This window comes from Aspergillus pseudotamarii (assembly GCF_009193445.1).
Source record: "Aspergillus pseudotamarii strain CBS 117625 unplaced genomic scaffold BDV38scaffold_20, whole genome shotgun sequence".
NCBI lineage: Eukaryota > Fungi > Ascomycota > Eurotiomycetes > Eurotiales > Aspergillaceae > Aspergillus > Aspergillus pseudotamarii.
This window is the reverse complement of record NW_022475034.1, coordinates 121,540-137,577: the sequence shown is the minus strand read 5'-3', so window position 1 is coordinate 137,577 and position 16,038 is coordinate 121,540. Positions and strand designations below refer to the sequence as shown.

The following is a 16,038-nucleotide window of genomic DNA, read 5'->3' as shown; positions in this document are numbered from 1 at the left end:
ATTTCCAGACTATGGACATCTGGAGTGTGGCGGAAACGAGTACCGCCAGCAGTATGCTCTGTGAGCTATTCATCAACTACTGTCCCCCAGAACGCCGGACCGCCATATAAAAACTAGACCACAATGGGAAGAAGAAGTCGTCATAGAATTAGTCCTAGAGCTGCTACAACTGTGTCTTTTGAAGGTTGCTACTGCGTCAAGAATTGACATTGCCTGTCGTTACCTATCATTCTTCCCAGTTTCTGTGCGAGAGATCGGCCTCAAGTTCCCACCAGTAACTCCATGGGCCCTAAGATGTATCGTGATCTTCATGATTATCCCTTTCGAAAGAAGATAAGCTAAAAACAAATGTCTTCACGGATCCTGCAGTTTCCGGGACCCGAGCAACTGCCGAGATCCACTCATATCAGGCCGACAGCATTTCATCTACTGATCTGTATAGCTTCGTGATGCCCACAACAGAGTCTACTACTCTTTTGGACTATGTTTAGAAGACAACCGCCATTCGAAAACAGTGCCATTGCTCGCCGCAATTACCCAACTATACCATGCTGCTTGGAACATACTGGCAGGTCATTACTTTCCTTCCTGTAGATCTGACTGACCTTCACAATCTGTGACGTCAAATTACCGCCGAGGGTCCACCCTGATTAATAATGTAATTCAACTCGCGAGTCATGAGCGAAGATCTCAGGTCAAGTTCGGTAGTCATGCAAGCCCTTAGATCCGTTAAAATAAATACTTGTAGTGACCCGCCAGAACTCAGACTCGTTTGGAGAAGGCAACGAAGTGACCCGGCGTGATTCAAACTCCTCTGCTTTTCGCAATCATCAAGATGAAAGAAATCATCAACCTTCACGACTGCCAGACCAAGCTGATAGAGTCCGCTATCCCGGAAATCAATGACGACCAGGTCCTGATCCGTGTCATCGTTTCCGGGTCAAATCCCAAGGATTGGAAGGTGCCGGATCTGGCGCACAGCGAGGAGAAACCGTACTTTGAGCGCTACGAGAAAGTCCGACAGGGAGTAAACCAGGGCGATGATATCGCTGGGGTAGTCGAAAAGGTGGGGAAAAATGTAGTCGAATTTCAGGTGAGTCTGTCGCTTAAATCCTCTTCATTACTGGTGATCGGTCGGGATTAACAGATATCTTGATGCCTCCCCCAGCCGGGTGATCGAGTCGGAGCTTTCCACGAAATGCTTATGCCTGGAGGCAGTTACGCCGAGTATGCGGTTGCTTGGAGTCATACCACGTTCCATTTGCCAGAGAAGATCTCATTTGAAGGTATATCAAACTGGCGTTGATCCTCCGTCACTTTCATCGTTATTGTACAAGACTAACCCCCAGCAGAGGCAGCCACAATCCCGCTAGCCAGTCTCACGGCAGTTGTATCTTTGTATCATCACCTCGGATTCCAATTGCCCTGGTCCCCAGCGGCCAAAGGCAAGATTCCCAGCGCCACGACACCGTTCATCGTGTATGGCGCAAGCACGGCGGTCGGGTCGTATGCGATCAAATTCGCCAGACTCAGCAACATCCACCCGATCATTGCGATCGCTGGAAAGGGCGCCCATTACATCCGGCAATTCCTGGATGAAAGTAAGGGCGACGTGGTCGTTGATTATCGGGAGGGTCCGGAGAAAACCATCGCGGGTATCCGTAGTGCCCTGCCCTCATCGACTGGTGGCAAGGAGCTCCCAGCAAACCACGCTCTAGATACAATCGTCACCGAGGACAGTACTGCCGTACTGCGAGCGGTTATGAACCCCGGAGGTAACATTAATTATGTGCTGATGAGTCCCCCGGATGTTTCTCCGGCGGTTGCATCGAACACCTGGGTCAGTTCGGCGCACCAGATCGGTGGTGTCGATGATTGTCGGGATCTGTGTTTCGTGTTCTGTCGGTGGTTCACCCGAGCACTGCAATCGGGGGAGTTGGAGAGCCATCCTTTTGAAGTCAGAAAAGATGGCTTGTTGGGGGTTGAGAGAGCGATGAAGGACTTGAGGGATGGAAAAGCGAGTGCAGTGAAGTATGTGTTTAGAATTGGCGAAACACCAGGATTAGAGAAGTCGGCATAGGTGCTATAAAGCAACGAACGCTTGGCAAGGATATTAGATGAAACATGCTCCACTAAGCCAGGCATGGAAGAGCTCATACTGGCGCGAGACACGGCCTGCACCCGGAAAAAAGGGTTCGGTATGGCAATGGTTGCTATGTATACAGGGTAAACAAACGGAGAACTGAAGATACGTTTTTTGACATCATAAATAATGAAGCAAACATTACTATTGCACTGCTAGTGCACACTTCACTGAGATCAACCACCTATAAAGCTGAAAGGCGCACCAAGCCTAGTCCCGTTCTAGACTATGTAAAAAGATGTCCACTCACAGAGAAAAGACGATTATATACAGAGCATATCCAAGGCCTCTAGCTAAAGGCCGAGAAGCAGGAGCTCTTTGCATCGGATTCCTCCCATCCGATACACTTCCAGCAGTTCAACAACCGGTTAGGATCGTATTTGTTCTTGATGTTCAACAAAGGCTCATAGTTCTCGCCCCACCAGGCTTCCTGCCAATCTTCGGTAAATGGGTTGGCCTCGCAGCTGTAGGCACCGCTACCCGGGGTAATCTCCTCAAGGGTAGCGGTCATGTTCTGCAGGCCGGCAATTTTCTGCTCGCGCGTCTCCAGGGTGCTGTTCCAAGCCCAGGCAGTGCCGGAGCCCAGCTCCCAAACCGCCGAGCGCCAGGCGGGAGTCGCAGAGGTGGAGTTCGCCGTGTAGTTGTACAGCACCGGGCCGACGATGGGGATGTAGGGGCTTTGTCCGTGAGACTGGATGAGGGAGAAGAAATCCATAAGGTTCTTGCGGCCCTCGGCAGTTTCGAAGACAGCCTTGGGCACCAGACGACTACCCGCAAAATGGGTCACACCGACGCTAACCGCGTTGGAGGTGACATACTTTTCGTAGAAGGTGTACCAGGACGAGAACTGTTCAACCGTGGCCGAGCCACCCTGTGCTTTCGCATAGGCGATCACATCAGCAAGGGACTCCTCCGCTTGAGCGACAGACAGTAAGGGAGTCACATTGATGAGGCTGCTGCCACTGATGTGACCTCCCCAGCCTTCCGAAGCCCACTTCAGGGTGTTGTTGACAACGATATCCATAAAGGGCAACAGATTGCTAGAGTTGGAAGTGAATTTGATAATGGCAGCAACGAAGCTCAACTGAGGTTCCACTCGGTGGGTGCTCTCGATTACAACACCAAAAGTACCCCCACCGCCGCCACGGAGAGCCCAGAAAAGATCCTGGTTCTGGCATTCGTTGGCGATACGGTACTGGCCATCCGGTGTCACAACCTTAAATTGGATCACTCGATCGATAGCCAACCCGTAGACGGGAGACAAAATACTATGGCCAGCGGTTTGCAGGAAACCACCGCTGGCGCCCACCGTAGGCGCATAGCCACCCAAGAATGTGACGTCATGTGAATTGGCAAAGGCATACACCTCGTTGAAGTTGACACCGGCCCCAATACTGATAGCTTGCACTGGTGTTCCTGGCGCGGAGCAAGCATCACAGCCCTCAGGTTTGAAGTCGGCATGGTATGTTTTCGACTGCAGATTGCGTGTCCAGAGTGCTAAAGTTCCTTTCCCACTGCTACGGCCCAGGTAATCATGACCACTGTTCTTAATCGACAAACGGGTTCCTGAGCAGTGGGCGAACTTGAAGGCCTCAACGGCGTCGCTAGCCTGCTGCACCTCGAGGTAATACGAGGGTAAGTTACCTTGCTGGCAGACTGTGTTAGTAAAGGCCAACGGATCAGTCGGATCAGAGCTGTCGAGCAAGCACTGGTCACGAGGGTCCGAGGCACACATCTCCACCTGATTGTTCATGTATCCATTGGCAGAGTTAGCGCGCAGGTACGGATCGCTGTAGTTTCTTTGGATAATCGAACAGGCGGCATCGTTAACCGCCACCGCAGTGCCATTGTAATTCGAGAAGCAGGGAAGGGAGAAGGGTGTCAGGGGCAGAACACGGCCACCGACGGTGGCATTGAAGCTGTCGAAATCACAGGTTCCGGCTGAAACGCCCAGCAGGTGGACGGTCAATGACACGAGCGAGGTTTTGAAAGTTGAAGGCGCCATCTTGCCACGCGATGAGATCATGCACGGTGGGAAAACACTAGTGGATAAATCAAACAGCCGTGAAGATCGCACCCTTTCTTGGAAAGTAATCAGTGAGACAGGAACCGTGTTACCTTTTATTCAAAATCCGGTACTGCGGTGACCCCTTGCAGAAGTGCCGGGTTGTTGGGAAACTAGTCTCAGGAAAGCGTTCGGAGATATATTGTTTCCGACCACAATTCGCAACTTTGCCCATAGGCTTCTCTCCATTCCTTGTTGGGCGGTATAATTCGACAGTCTTATCTCGTACGATGGTGGGTAGGGAACGCATGGAGCACGGAGAACGTCCGTCCAGCTAAACATGGCCCATAAGCTAAGGGATGCATACTAAGCTTTTAGTGGCAGAGGTCAAGACACAAGCTTAAGGAGCATTACATTCCTTAGGGCTTCGGTGTCTCTTCGGGAATATGAGTGACGATACTCCAATCACAGCGAAAAGTACAGACCCGCCCAGTGGAGCCTTCCCTTAGTCCAGGCTCCGTAATGAATCAGACGCTGCAGGGTAGTCAAGCTTAATAGGAATAAGAACTGGCGAAAGATGGTAAAGAAAAAAAGAGGCCTGAGAAAGAAACTCGAAAAATGTGGATCCACACTCCACATAGGAATTTCTTCGGACCTCTCGCCGCGTGGCTCAATATAAAACATATTGCAATTCCCACTAGCAATGGGTTTTTCTGTCTCACCTGCATGAACTATTGAACTCTATCGGTTGATATCTGAAACAATTCAGAAATACCTATGCCGTCTGCCGTGCAGCGTAGTTTTGGTAGAATGCCCGTCGAACCTGCAATCGAACTAGGGCTCCCTTGTGGTACAGCAACCAGACTAACCAGACATCCCACGAAGAATGTGGATGGGAAAACGATCCCTGCCATTTTCAGTGTAGATCAACGCGGTCCATTTTTTAAGGTACTCCATACTCGGTTCAAAAATAAAACAGCAGGTGTATCCCGCACTGGTTGATTGAAATACTCGTCGAGCTCCAGGGTGCAGAGGCACATCGAGGACAGCACGGTTGCGGCAAGGCCGGAATTCCAGGTTGAGTACCATGGAAATACGGCCAATTTACGCCATTAATCTTAGGTTATGAATCTGAGGGCCGTGGCACCCACCCAAAGACTAGAGTTTGAGACAAGCCTCATGAACCGTCGATGAGGGGTGAGGCAATTAAAAGGAATAACACTATAGAACCAACACCACACCCCATAATCGCCGACCCTCCTGAAGTCGCTCGCTTTCCATGAGGATGTCGGCTTGTTATCGCTTTAAACTAGAGATCTGATCGTTGGAACGTGTGACCGGCGGGTCCTCTGGTTGAGGAGATCCATCGTAGTAAACCGACGATCGTCCACAGGATTGCCCTTCTCAGGTTGACCTCGCGGTCAATCCCCAGCCGTGCACGAGGATGACCATCGAAAACACATATTGGAAAAACGTCCTCACGGTCGTCCCTATTGTGGGTGCGGCCATCGCGACACTGAGTTATATTCTCCGACTGGTATCCTGTCGCATCTCCACAGTAGGGCTGAGGCTGGAAGATCTCTTGATGGGCATCGGCTTGATTCTCTCCTACTGCGCCACCGCTTTTGTTATCTATAGTAGGTCCCTACCCTGAGGGAAATACCGGAAGATATTGCTCACAATCCCTCAACAGCGGCATTCAATGGTGTGGGCGTCCGAACGAGCCTTTTGCCCCCAGATGAACGGCATCGCATTCAATTTGTCAATCCCCCCATGCTCTCTCCCTCCGACCTGGCTCACTGCGACTCCGCTAATACACCACTAGGGCTCATGGATGATTCAGAAATTCTGGGCGCCATCCATGGCGTTCGTCAAGATCTCGATTATTGTTTTCCTCCAGCGCATCCTCGGCACGGTTCCTGCTTTTCGGATGGTCTCGAATTGCCTCATCGTCTTCATCGCTCTGTGGGCCGTCGTGGCGCTGCTCGTTAACATCTTCCAATGTAATCCGGTCCAATTCTACTACGATAAAACATTGCAAGGAGGCCATTGTATGCATGGCCAGACCAAATTTTTTCAGGCCATGGGAAGCATCGCCTTAGTGGAGGATGTGACGATTTTACTTATGCCGGTGCCGATCGTCTGGCGACTGAAGATCACACTGCGCCAAAAGATCGCAGTAACTATTGTCTTTTCGTTGGGAGGATTGTACGTTGTGGAATCGTTGCTTCCCGCACAACATCCGTGACTCTAGAAGCTGATTATCACAGGGTCTGTATCTTCAGTCTGATGCGTCTCATTGAATTCCGTAACTTTGTTGTCACGGACTTAGCCTGTAAGTTCCCAGCCACGCTCAAGACAGACAAGTAAAATAGAAAGGCGCGGACTGATTAGCCAACACCAAATGTAGCATCCAGTGCTAAAGAGTCGATCTGGACGGTACTCGAACTCGATGTCGCCATTATCTGTGGTTGTCTCCCTCTGCTCAAACCCCTCCTGGCCGGATTTCTTGGCACCGTCAAGAGCATCTCGAAAGGCCAGTCTAATTCGGGCACAAAGTTATATTTTCACACAAGTGGGACGCACAATCACGACGGATTCCACAAAATCAGCGACCCACACAGGGCGACAGCCAGCCAAAGTCGGGAAGTGGCGACGCAGTCCACTCGGCGTGGGAGCTCGGAGATTGAACTGCAGGGAATTGAAGTACACACGGCGATCGAGAGTAGGTCCGAGGTTGCAAATAATCGTCATGCAGTGGAAGGAAGGGCATGGCCATTGCCATAAGAGTTACCTAAGTTATACCAAGAATATAAGGACCTGTAAAATCAATGCCGAAAATGACCGCCCTGCCACCTGCCACCTAGGGAGCAGTGTTATATCCGACTCTGTCAGAAATTAATATAGCTGATTTAGGGCAGAGTGAAAAGTGATGAGATTCTAGATGGCCATGGCCAAGGTTTTCATTGCAGAGAAGCCTCTCCCCGGCCTGAAAGATGTTGACTATCTGAAGGCCGCTCTCGCTGTGGCCGCTATGCTTTAGTCTGTTGTCTAGTTATTCCAGCTCTGTGACCTCGTGGCGGGATCAATTCACAATGCACCGAGATCATGTATGTTCAGTGCCTCACATTCGTCATTTCGAATAGGCATTGGCTCAGGCAAGGCGAGGCAACCACGCGAGAGCAGCAGTCGCGTAATGCTGGCTGTTTTGGGGGCTCGGATTGTTTCATTGTCCAATTTTCCAGCTTCCTCGTTGAATGTATCCTAGAATACCTGCTGCAAAAGTACATCGTATCCAACTGAACCATTCTTGAGGTGGACCTTGCCCCGCTTCTCAATCCTTGACTCTCTATCTCAGCCGTCGATTGGAGGAGTTTTGCATTTGTCAGGACCTCTTTCATCAACCTCACACCATTCTGATACTGCGCAGAGTCTCCTTGGTCTACTTAGCAAGAACTATGGCATTGAGCGAGAAACAGAAAGGGGTTAAGGTCTCTATCTAATCGATGAGGCCCGCAGGTCAATATGAACAATTGAGGGCCGCATATTCATGACGACACTCTGGACGGGAAATGATGGACCTTGCGTATTCTGATTAAGAGGATTGGACTCCTTTACCACCTCCAATCTACGAGGCATTCCCGCTTATGTTGTTGACGTCTAGGCCGTCCAGTCTAATAAGATCGAACAGTGATTGGCTCCATTGCGTGTCCATTGGCGGGATCCCATAGCTCTCGAGACTGAAGTCGGTGAGATCAAATTCAAGCCCATCGTGCGGTGCCAGGTTGAGAACGGCCTCTGGATGATTACTGTCCGCCACCAGTACCTGACTGGATTGGTCGCCCAAATGGACGACTGGCGTTTGATTCACCTGCTGCTTCGACTGGAGGAACACTTCAGCGACCTGGTAGAAAGCGTGGCAGATGCTATGTAGCCGCTTAATTCCTTCGGATACAATGGTGAGTGATTGGAGAGCGTCGACGAGTGATTTGAGAAGGCTAAGATCTTCCTCGTTTAGAGAGGTGATGACGCTTATAAAGATCACAAAGAAGGGGGTAAAACTGCTATATAGCAATCCCCAAGTGACGTATGTGGACTGGCTTCCAGGACAATCAAGGAATTGTGGAATAATTTTCAGGTGACAAACCACACTCTGCCGAGCAGCTTCAAGACACATGTCGCTCACCTCCAGAGATGACCCGGCTGGGCTTCGTGTGTTACCCCGGTAAAGAAGCGCGAGGATGGAGTAATACATCGGATATGTCGCCAGGACTAGAGAGTTGAGCCCTTCTGAATGGTTAGGGTTCTCTTGACGGATTTGATCCAGTTTGGCTTCCTTCCAGATGGCCAGCTCTTGCGCCAGACTCGCAGTATACACCAGTCTTTCTTCAGACGGTATTGCCAATGCGCGGACTGAGTATACTAGATCATATACCTTTCCTTCCAGTCGGCCAAAATGAATCCAGGCTTGACATAAAAGATCATAAGAGCGATATTTCCGGTCACTGGACGGCTCGAATAATTCTGCATCGATATCGTAGTCTTGTAAATTAGATGCCCTCCCGAGGTTTAGAGCAATATTCTTGTCCAGCACATATACCAGCCAAAATACATGACGCTTCGATTCCGCAAGAAGAGAGCGATCTCCTTGTAAGGTGGATCGGCGGTGGTAGCCCAATGAAACGCAGATGTTGGCAGCTGCTGTCAAAAGGGTACGACATAGAAATGGGCGTGATAATCCCAAAGCTCGCATCGCACCCAGTGTAAGTGCCTGAGCGTTTTCCAATGATTGTGAAGTTAGCACCTCATAACTTTCAACACCCAGGCAGAAGTTCCTTTCGCAGAGACCTAGCCAGGAGCGTATTTCAGAGTTTGAGAATTCCGGATCATTCTCTGGAAAGAGATACTGGCCTTGCTCCCATAACAGCCCGTACAACAGCGTCAGACTGCCGAGGGACACCTGCTCGGACGGAAAGTACACTTGCCGACATAAAGTCTCGAGAAGATTAGGATCTCTCCAGGCACAAGACAGAAAGATATCCGTAGGGTGTGCTGCGTTTGGTTTTAGCCAGTGGAGCAGCTAGTTGACCAGACATTTTGTATATACCTTTGAATCTTCTCACAAGTGCAGCAGCAAATCCTACAGGTGGAAGTTCTAGACTGTGCTTCTGAGAATCATTCCTGAAGACTGGAAAATGTGTGTGGCCAGCTGATAGTTCCGAATGATGAAGCTTAAGTGTATTTCTCAGATTCTTCAATGCATGAATCATGTGTTTTCCGGGCAGCCAGGCGTTCTCCTTGGAAGTGGTTTCGGCGACATTCTCGGCAAATCGCGCACTGCTCGCAAACGACGAATCGCCTTCGAATCCGGGGGTCAACTGTATGATCTGGGTCGCTCTGTCTGGCGGATGCACATCTGTTACGCCTAGAGAAGCGGAGCCGATCTTGTTCCGTTGCTCAGCTTTTGCCGCAGAGGCGAGGTGGGTAAGATTGAGTTCTATACGATGAAGACGCTCTTGAATGAGTTGTATTTGTTTTTCGCTCCACAGAGGTTAGCGACTGCCGTTGAAGGCTGTGGGATATTTACTATTGGGATGAAACACTAATGCGAGGTCGGCTTTCGTATTGTGTTTCAGCCGGGACGCATTGTATCCGCAGGTGTTGGCAATTGGAGCATGGTACAACTTTTTCGCATCGGATCTGGTCATGTGAGATGGCCGTCCATACACCGTGGAGACACTTTCCACCTCACCTTTCTCGCACGACAGCCTTGACACTATTCATGCATGAGCCACTGACCTTTGGCAAGACTCCCATACTAGGGTCACTTACTGCCTTTGAGAGCTGCATAGAGCTGCCTTGTTGCATGTCCATACTATGCAATACTGCATGCACTGTTAGATCGGGATTGCTAATCAGAATTCGTGAAGCCCAGGAGATTAGATGACTACTACTCGGAACCCGGACGGCCGCGACTTGAAGTTCAAAACACACTTCTTGACGTTCCACCTGGATGACTAATCGCAGCCCGGCGGGCCGGCAAAACCCACTTCTGTGGTCCTCATGGACGGACCCCGAGAAGCCGCCGCTAAGCCCTTTTCGTCTCGCCTCATCCCATGTAACCAGTATAAAGATATATATAAGCGGGCATATCAGACAATAAGACGAAGGCAGACGATGATCGTCCTTTGTGCTGCCTATTAGCAAAATGTCGTCAGAGCCGTGCCTTTTGCGTCTCCGGGCATCAACGCGCCTAATTATAGGGGCAATAGCCTTGGCTGTGTTCACGGTTTGTCTGCTCATGCTGGTCCCAATGAAGATATGTGCTGACTATAGGGCTGACGCTCAGGACATGTTCTTATATGGCATTGTGAGACTCTTGAACTGCTTGCCAAAGCGCTATAAGAACGTCGCTAACAGGTTCATAACATTAGGTTGTTCCTGTCATCCCGACTGCGCTCGAGCAGAGAGTGGGCCTGGCTCCTGGAAGTCGTGCGTGCACCTCGAATTGCATGAATGCCTTTCTCCCCACACGGGCTGCTAATGTGCTTTAAGGTCAACGCTGGACTTCCACACTTCTTGCTATCTATGCGGCCGGTCTGCTGATTGCTTCGCGTAAGCCATACCACTCTGGACGATGCCAGACAGTCTTAAAGCCGTTTTGCTAATTCTGCATCAGCTGTCTTTGGTTTGCTAGCTGATCAGACCAACTCTCGTCGTATTCCCCTTCTCTTCGGGCTGATCGCTTTTGCAGTCGCGACCGCCCTTCTCTGTGTAGGGACGAATCTCGGGTTATGGATCGCCGGGCGTCTATTCCAAGGCATATCAGCTGCCATGGTCTGGACGGTGTCTTTAGCTCTCCTGGTGGACACTGTCAATGAGACTCAAATTGGAAAGGCTATGGGAGTTGTTGGAACGGCAATCAGTGTCGGTACAATGCTTGGCCCGCTTCTTGGAGGCGTCCTGTACCAGCATGGCGGGTATTACTCGGTCTTCGGGTTAGCGTTCGGTGTTATAGCCATCGATTTGCTTTTGCGGTTGGCCATGATCGAGAAACGACACGCTCAAAAATGGCTACCCGCACCTAGTGCTATGAACGAGACAGCTCACTCTAGTAGCCGGCAGCAGGAATCGCAGGCATTAGGAGGCGGTGTCACTCATCATCAAGTTGCTGGTGGCGATACGTCGACAAACAGCCCAGTTCAGGTCGGCCACTTGCAGCCTCTTCTAATCCTAATTCGTTCTCCAAGAATGGCCATCACGCTGTTTGCGTACTTTGTCATGGCGAGCCTTATGACCGCATTTGACAGTGTGTTGCCGCTCTTCGTGAAAGAAACCTTTGGATGGGGCCAGACAGGGGAAGGCTTGATTTTTGTTCCATTGTTTCTCCCACACTTTTTGGAGCCTCTGGCAGGTGCGGTTCTCGATCGGTTTCCAGCCTCTGGTAGATATCTTACCGCTGGATCTCTGCTAGGAATGACTCCCTTTTTGGTACTGCTTCGGCTCGTTACCCATGACTCCGTTGAGCAAAAGATATTGCTTTCTGCTCTGCTTATTCTAATCGGATTAACCTTTGCTGCTGGGCTACCCCCGTTGCTGGCTGAAGTATCCTACCTAATCGATGCGAAGCAAAAAGAGTATCAAGGTATATTCGGGGCGCATGGAGCGGTAGCTCAAGGCTATGGGTTGTTCAACTGCGCGTTTGCCGCTGGAAGCCTTGTTGGTCCCATTTGGGCGGGCATGATTCGGGATGAATATGGCTGGGGAACAATGAGTTGGTCACTTGGTGTGCTAAGCAGCTTCGCATCAGTTCCAACTTTACTCTTTCTAGGGGGAAGCATTTCTTCGAGATCATAGCAGGCACATCAGGCTGCGCATGTGCGCACAAGATCATACTAGATTCCCACGTACAAAATAATTGCCATCCCGGCTTGCGGCATCCCAGCGTTCGGGGTAGCAGTCGGCACGAGAGGTGGGGAAGCCGGTACACTTCTCAAGGGTATCCGGTTTCCTTGCGGGAAACTGTAACACCAAATGCCTGGTGACAATGCTGGTATTTAGCTGTGGAAGGACAGTGAGGGAGGGGACGCACTATCGAGGATAGAGCGAGAGCCCAGTCAGGACAATAGATAGGCACCTTAAAAACGGGGATATAATTAGACTGATATTTGTTGCTTCAGTAAATGCGAGTGCTTTAGTGAACAAAATCAGCTTTGCAGACGTCCAGCCTCCTACTTGATCTTTTCCCAGTATACACATTCATAAAATTTATAAAGTCCGCATTCTATTTGTTCAGTCCAGTAGGGAGGTGTATTTCTGAATTTAACGAACTACACTAGTATAGGCTTGGTAGTCAGCCCAGTAAGGGCTTTATCTAGAGTAGACCGGGTACGGGGCGGGTTTAGCGGGGAACCCTATCAGCTCTAGAATTATCCCAAGCGAGACTTATCTTAGGGTAAGAACCATGCTAAGGATCCGTCACAACTAACCTAAGCTAACCAATAGCCAGTATGGTTATATATAACTTATGTATATCACGGGTTTATCTCTATGGGCCTTGATTGTAGCACGGTAGAACTAGACTAAACTATAGCAGTACAGTCCTAAATGATCTAGGACTGCCCAGCAGTTCTAGACTCGATGTCCTGGAGTCACTAGAAACATGCATGTGAAAGCTTCATTACAGCTACTAAAGGGGTCTAGCCGGCTTAATTGTCGCTTTGGTCGATGTTGGAAAGACAGGGAAGGGGCAAAAGTGATGAGGCTTCCAGTGAGGTCCGTAATACTCATATAAGGAATGCGAATATAAGATGGGTTGAAATCATATAAAACCGGAGGACAGGCCGAAGCCTAATTACTCTAAGAAAATGAGCCAATGGGTATAAACCCTTCCCCAAGGGGTAGTCAATTTGGACTTAAAGCGAATAAGAGAAATGTTCGATAATTAAGTACAATAGTACTTAGCCGTCGTTAAAACAGCCTCCTACTCAGACATCTATTGTCTTTAGTACCCCCGCAATCACTATGAATGTATTTTCAAGGTAAATCGACACCTGATAAAGTGGCTCTGTTTCCCAGCTGATCATATACCCTACGTAATACATACGTCGCAGGGGTGTTATCCTTCTTTTTCTCTATTTCGTGAGGAAAGCATCTACTTATCGCCTTAATACTTTACCCTATTTATATGGCTTTCGTATCCTCGTCGGCTGACCAACTTGGACTTTCTCTGTCAGCCCTACCACAGATGTATGAAACAGAAGTAAAGGCCATGTGTTCATTATAAGAGCGTTGAGAATGACCTCTGTGTTATATATGGGAAAGATAGTGGGGAACCTGTTACTATAATGTGAGGTATCGAACTAGCCACAGATAGCTACCGTCGTTGACCAATACTGACGTTAGTGTCTAAACATCATTAGGTCAACTACAAAAGCGTATCTGTTACCACTACTACGTATCTCTAGTTATAGGCTGCAGCCTCTGCCTGGTTAGGGTTGCTGTGTCAGGTGATTCATCACGTCCACTTGTACTTCGCTCTTCACTCTTCACTCTTCACTCTTGAATCCTTTCCTATCCCTCTACTCTGCTGTTTCTTGCCACTTCGCCTCTTAAAGCCCTCAACCTCAATCTGCCATTATTCCTCAGGCTTTGCATCCGTCCACAAATCTAGATATCCGTTTCTCTTTCTAATTAACGAATCATACCGCTTCAATGTCCAAGCCCTTGCGAATGGGGAACACCCCACAAAGTCAAGCCAGTGATGACGGTGCCGTATCGAACAGTGAAGGTTTGCAATTCTGATAGTAGTCGGAGTCAAGGGAGCTAAAATAATGTCAGTATCGGCCGATGTTCGCTCATCACACGTGTCTGCCAATCCGTCCCAGCTTAACGACATCGACACCGCCCTAGAAGAATTGATGACCACTATCGCTGGAGAGAGATCTGCAGCTTCTTTTGCCTGCGGTGGTACGATCCCGATCTCTAAGACTGATACTAATGACGGCGCAAATGCAACACCGACTTCCCCGCTGGTGAAGGTTTACTGGTCCCTTCAAGAAGAGATCAATGCTAGAAAGGTTATTCTTCCGTTGGATCATACGTCGGCAGATTCTAGCCCTGCTGCTCTGAAGCAGCTCGTATCGGACTGCTCTCCTGCCACCTTTGGGAGGGGCAATGAGGATATTCTGGATCCCAGCTATCGACAGGCGGGAAAGATGGAGCCAGCGAACTTCACAACTACCTTCCATCCGGCGGACTTCCGCATCATAACTCTGATTGAAAGGATTTTGTTACCAAGCGTCAGCGATCATACGGAGAATTCCCTGATGGGTCGCGCAATATTTGCTGAGCTCTACAAACTGAATGTAGGTCGCCTGGCGGTGGCATCTGGTATGTATAACCTCGTGGACCAGCTAATGAGGTGAGATAGGTCTACTCCGGCCCCTCTGGATTCTTTCGGAGCCATGTGGATACACCGCGCTCTGTCAGGCAGGTGGGATCCTTGGTTGTTTGCCTTCCAGCCGCTTTCAAAGGGGGCAACCTTCTCGTCCGTCACCAGGGCAAGGAGATCGATTTTGACTGGGCGCCCACAAGTGCAATCGCTATCCAATGGGCTGCCTTCTACAGCGATTGCTCCCATGAGATCAAAACGGTCACGGAAGGGGAGCGGCTTACCCTCACCTATAACCTTTACGTGACGGAACCGGAACATGCCGTTACAGTCATTCCAAGTTCCTTGGTAGAACCGTGGACTCTTCCACTCTATGGCCAGCTAAATGCACTCTTCCACAATTCTCAGTTCTTCCCTAATGGTACTCCGGGCCCCGTACTAACATATTCATGGCTAACTTCTATAGGTGGCGTCCTTGGGATCTACTGTGCTCATGCCTATGCGCATACATCGGAGGACGCTAGCATAAATCTTCCACGAACACTCAAAGGCTCGGACTTAGTTTTCTACTCGGTTCTTGATGCGTTAGGCGCGACAGTAGAGATCCTGCCCGTCCTTGGGCATAGGAAAGATAATTATTATTGGGACACCGACTGCGAATCCGAGGATGGCGAATTGATTGGAACGGGACTCCACGCGCATCGAAAGTCATGCTTCAGCACGGAGTCACACTCTTTAAACGATGTCAGTGTCCCATACGTTTGGACTACACTCTCACGGTCCTATCCTTGAGCTCACATAGGTTCTAGATTGTTTGCGATGAATGGCCTCACGAGAGAGTGACGGGAATTACGTGGTTAACAGGACAGAAGCACTGGGAGGAGGCACTAAGCTATATTGCGTACGGGAATCAGTCCACGATCTCAACCAGATACTCCGCGGCCGCCATCTTTGCAGCGATTCCTAATTGGGAAGAGCGATCCTCAACCTAATATGAAGCAGCCGGAACGGGATGGTGGCAAAGAATGGACTTGGGCCGGGTAGGAGCCTGGCTCGTCATTTTGCTGTGAGAATTGCTCGAGGAAATAGCTTAAAGGAAAATGTTGTCTAATTTTGCTAGCTAGGCAGGTTGGTCTGCTTCAGATAGGGACATATCATCCAGCTCGGCTGTTAATTAAAACACATATTTCTTCATTTGGCTACCCTCCTTGTTATAAACAAACTTTATAATCCCTAGCAAGAAAGAACGACGAAGTGTGTATATCTTCATAGCAAAGAAAGGGGAGAATAGCGATTTGGGGCGACGGAGTTCCAAATAACTCGAATATATTGGGGGTCTTTGGTCTAGTCATCGAGTAGATAGCACGGTCTGTTCATCGGTCACAAATCATAGCTCGTAGCGGACCAGCCACTATATTCAAGGTACGTTAAGTATAGAGTGTACTGTTGAATGCATTCGTATGACACGAATCTCCCCGAGCAATATTCGCTCGTCTC

At 49.6% G+C, this 16,038-nt stretch overlaps 6 protein-coding genes across 6 annotated transcripts; 4 read left to right on the top strand and 2 right to left on the bottom strand.

Annotated features, from left to right (window-relative positions):
• Positions 1–664: 664 nt before the first annotated feature.
• On the top strand, positions 665–2,464 carry BDV38DRAFT_292161 (zinc-binding alcohol dehydrogenase family protein). The gene is made up of 3 exons (XM_032061944.1): positions 665–1,093; positions 1,169–1,286; positions 1,353–2,464. The coding sequence occupies exons 1-3, from the start codon at positions 836–838 to the stop codon at positions 2,078–2,080; spliced, it is 1,104 nt and encodes a 367-aa protein (XP_031914618.1). The 5' UTR covers positions 665–835; the 3' UTR covers positions 2,081–2,464.
• BDV38DRAFT_292157 (uncharacterized protein) lies at positions 1,874–4,169 on the bottom strand (the record flags this gene model as incomplete). The annotated part of the gene is made up of 1 exon (XM_032061943.1): positions 1,874–4,169. The coding sequence occupies one exon, from the start codon at positions 4,167–4,169 to the stop codon at positions 2,433–2,435; it is 1,737 nt and encodes a 578-aa protein (XP_031914617.1). The 3' UTR covers positions 1,874–2,432.
• A 1,423-nt stretch (positions 4,170–5,592) lies between these two features.
• On the top strand, positions 5,593–6,935 carry BDV38DRAFT_292155 (uncharacterized protein; the record flags this gene model as incomplete). Its single annotated transcript, XM_032061942.1, has 5 exons — positions 5,593–5,785; positions 5,974–6,014; positions 6,049–6,356; positions 6,419–6,483; positions 6,559–6,935. 5 exons carry the CDS (start codon positions 5,593–5,595, stop codon positions 6,933–6,935), a joined length of 984 nt encoding a protein of 327 aa, XP_031914616.1.
• Positions 6,936–7,441: 506 nt separating this feature from the next.
• On the bottom strand, positions 7,442–9,767 carry BDV38DRAFT_68168 (fungal specific transcription factor domain-containing protein). Its single transcript, XM_032063761.1, has 2 exons — positions 9,256–9,767; positions 7,442–9,200 (listed from the first exon to the last, which is right to left on the bottom strand). The coding sequence occupies exons 1-2, from the start codon at positions 9,416–9,418 to the stop codon at positions 7,777–7,779; spliced, it is 1,587 nt and encodes a 528-aa protein (XP_031914615.1). The 5' UTR covers positions 9,419–9,767; the 3' UTR covers positions 7,442–7,776.
• A 589-nt stretch (positions 9,768–10,356) lies between these two features.
• BDV38DRAFT_292153 (MFS transporter) lies at positions 10,357–12,200 on the top strand (the record flags this gene model as incomplete). Its single annotated transcript, XM_032061941.1, has 5 exons — positions 10,357–10,437; positions 10,498–10,518; positions 10,583–10,640; positions 10,704–10,763; positions 10,828–12,200. The coding sequence occupies 5 exons, from the start codon at positions 10,357–10,359 to the stop codon at positions 12,003–12,005; spliced, it is 1,398 nt and encodes a 465-aa protein (XP_031914614.1). The 3' UTR covers positions 12,006–12,200.
• Positions 12,201–13,862: 1,662 nt separating this feature from the next.
• On the top strand, positions 13,863–15,533 carry BDV38DRAFT_281857 (2OG-Fe(II) oxygenase; the record flags this gene model as incomplete). The annotated part of the gene is made up of 5 exons (XM_032059655.1): positions 13,863–13,938; positions 13,989–14,515; positions 14,581–14,962; positions 15,008–15,285; positions 15,351–15,533. 5 exons carry the CDS (start codon positions 13,863–13,865, stop codon positions 15,531–15,533), a joined length of 1,446 nt encoding a protein of 481 aa, XP_031914613.1.
• Positions 15,534–16,038: the final 505 nt, after the last annotated feature.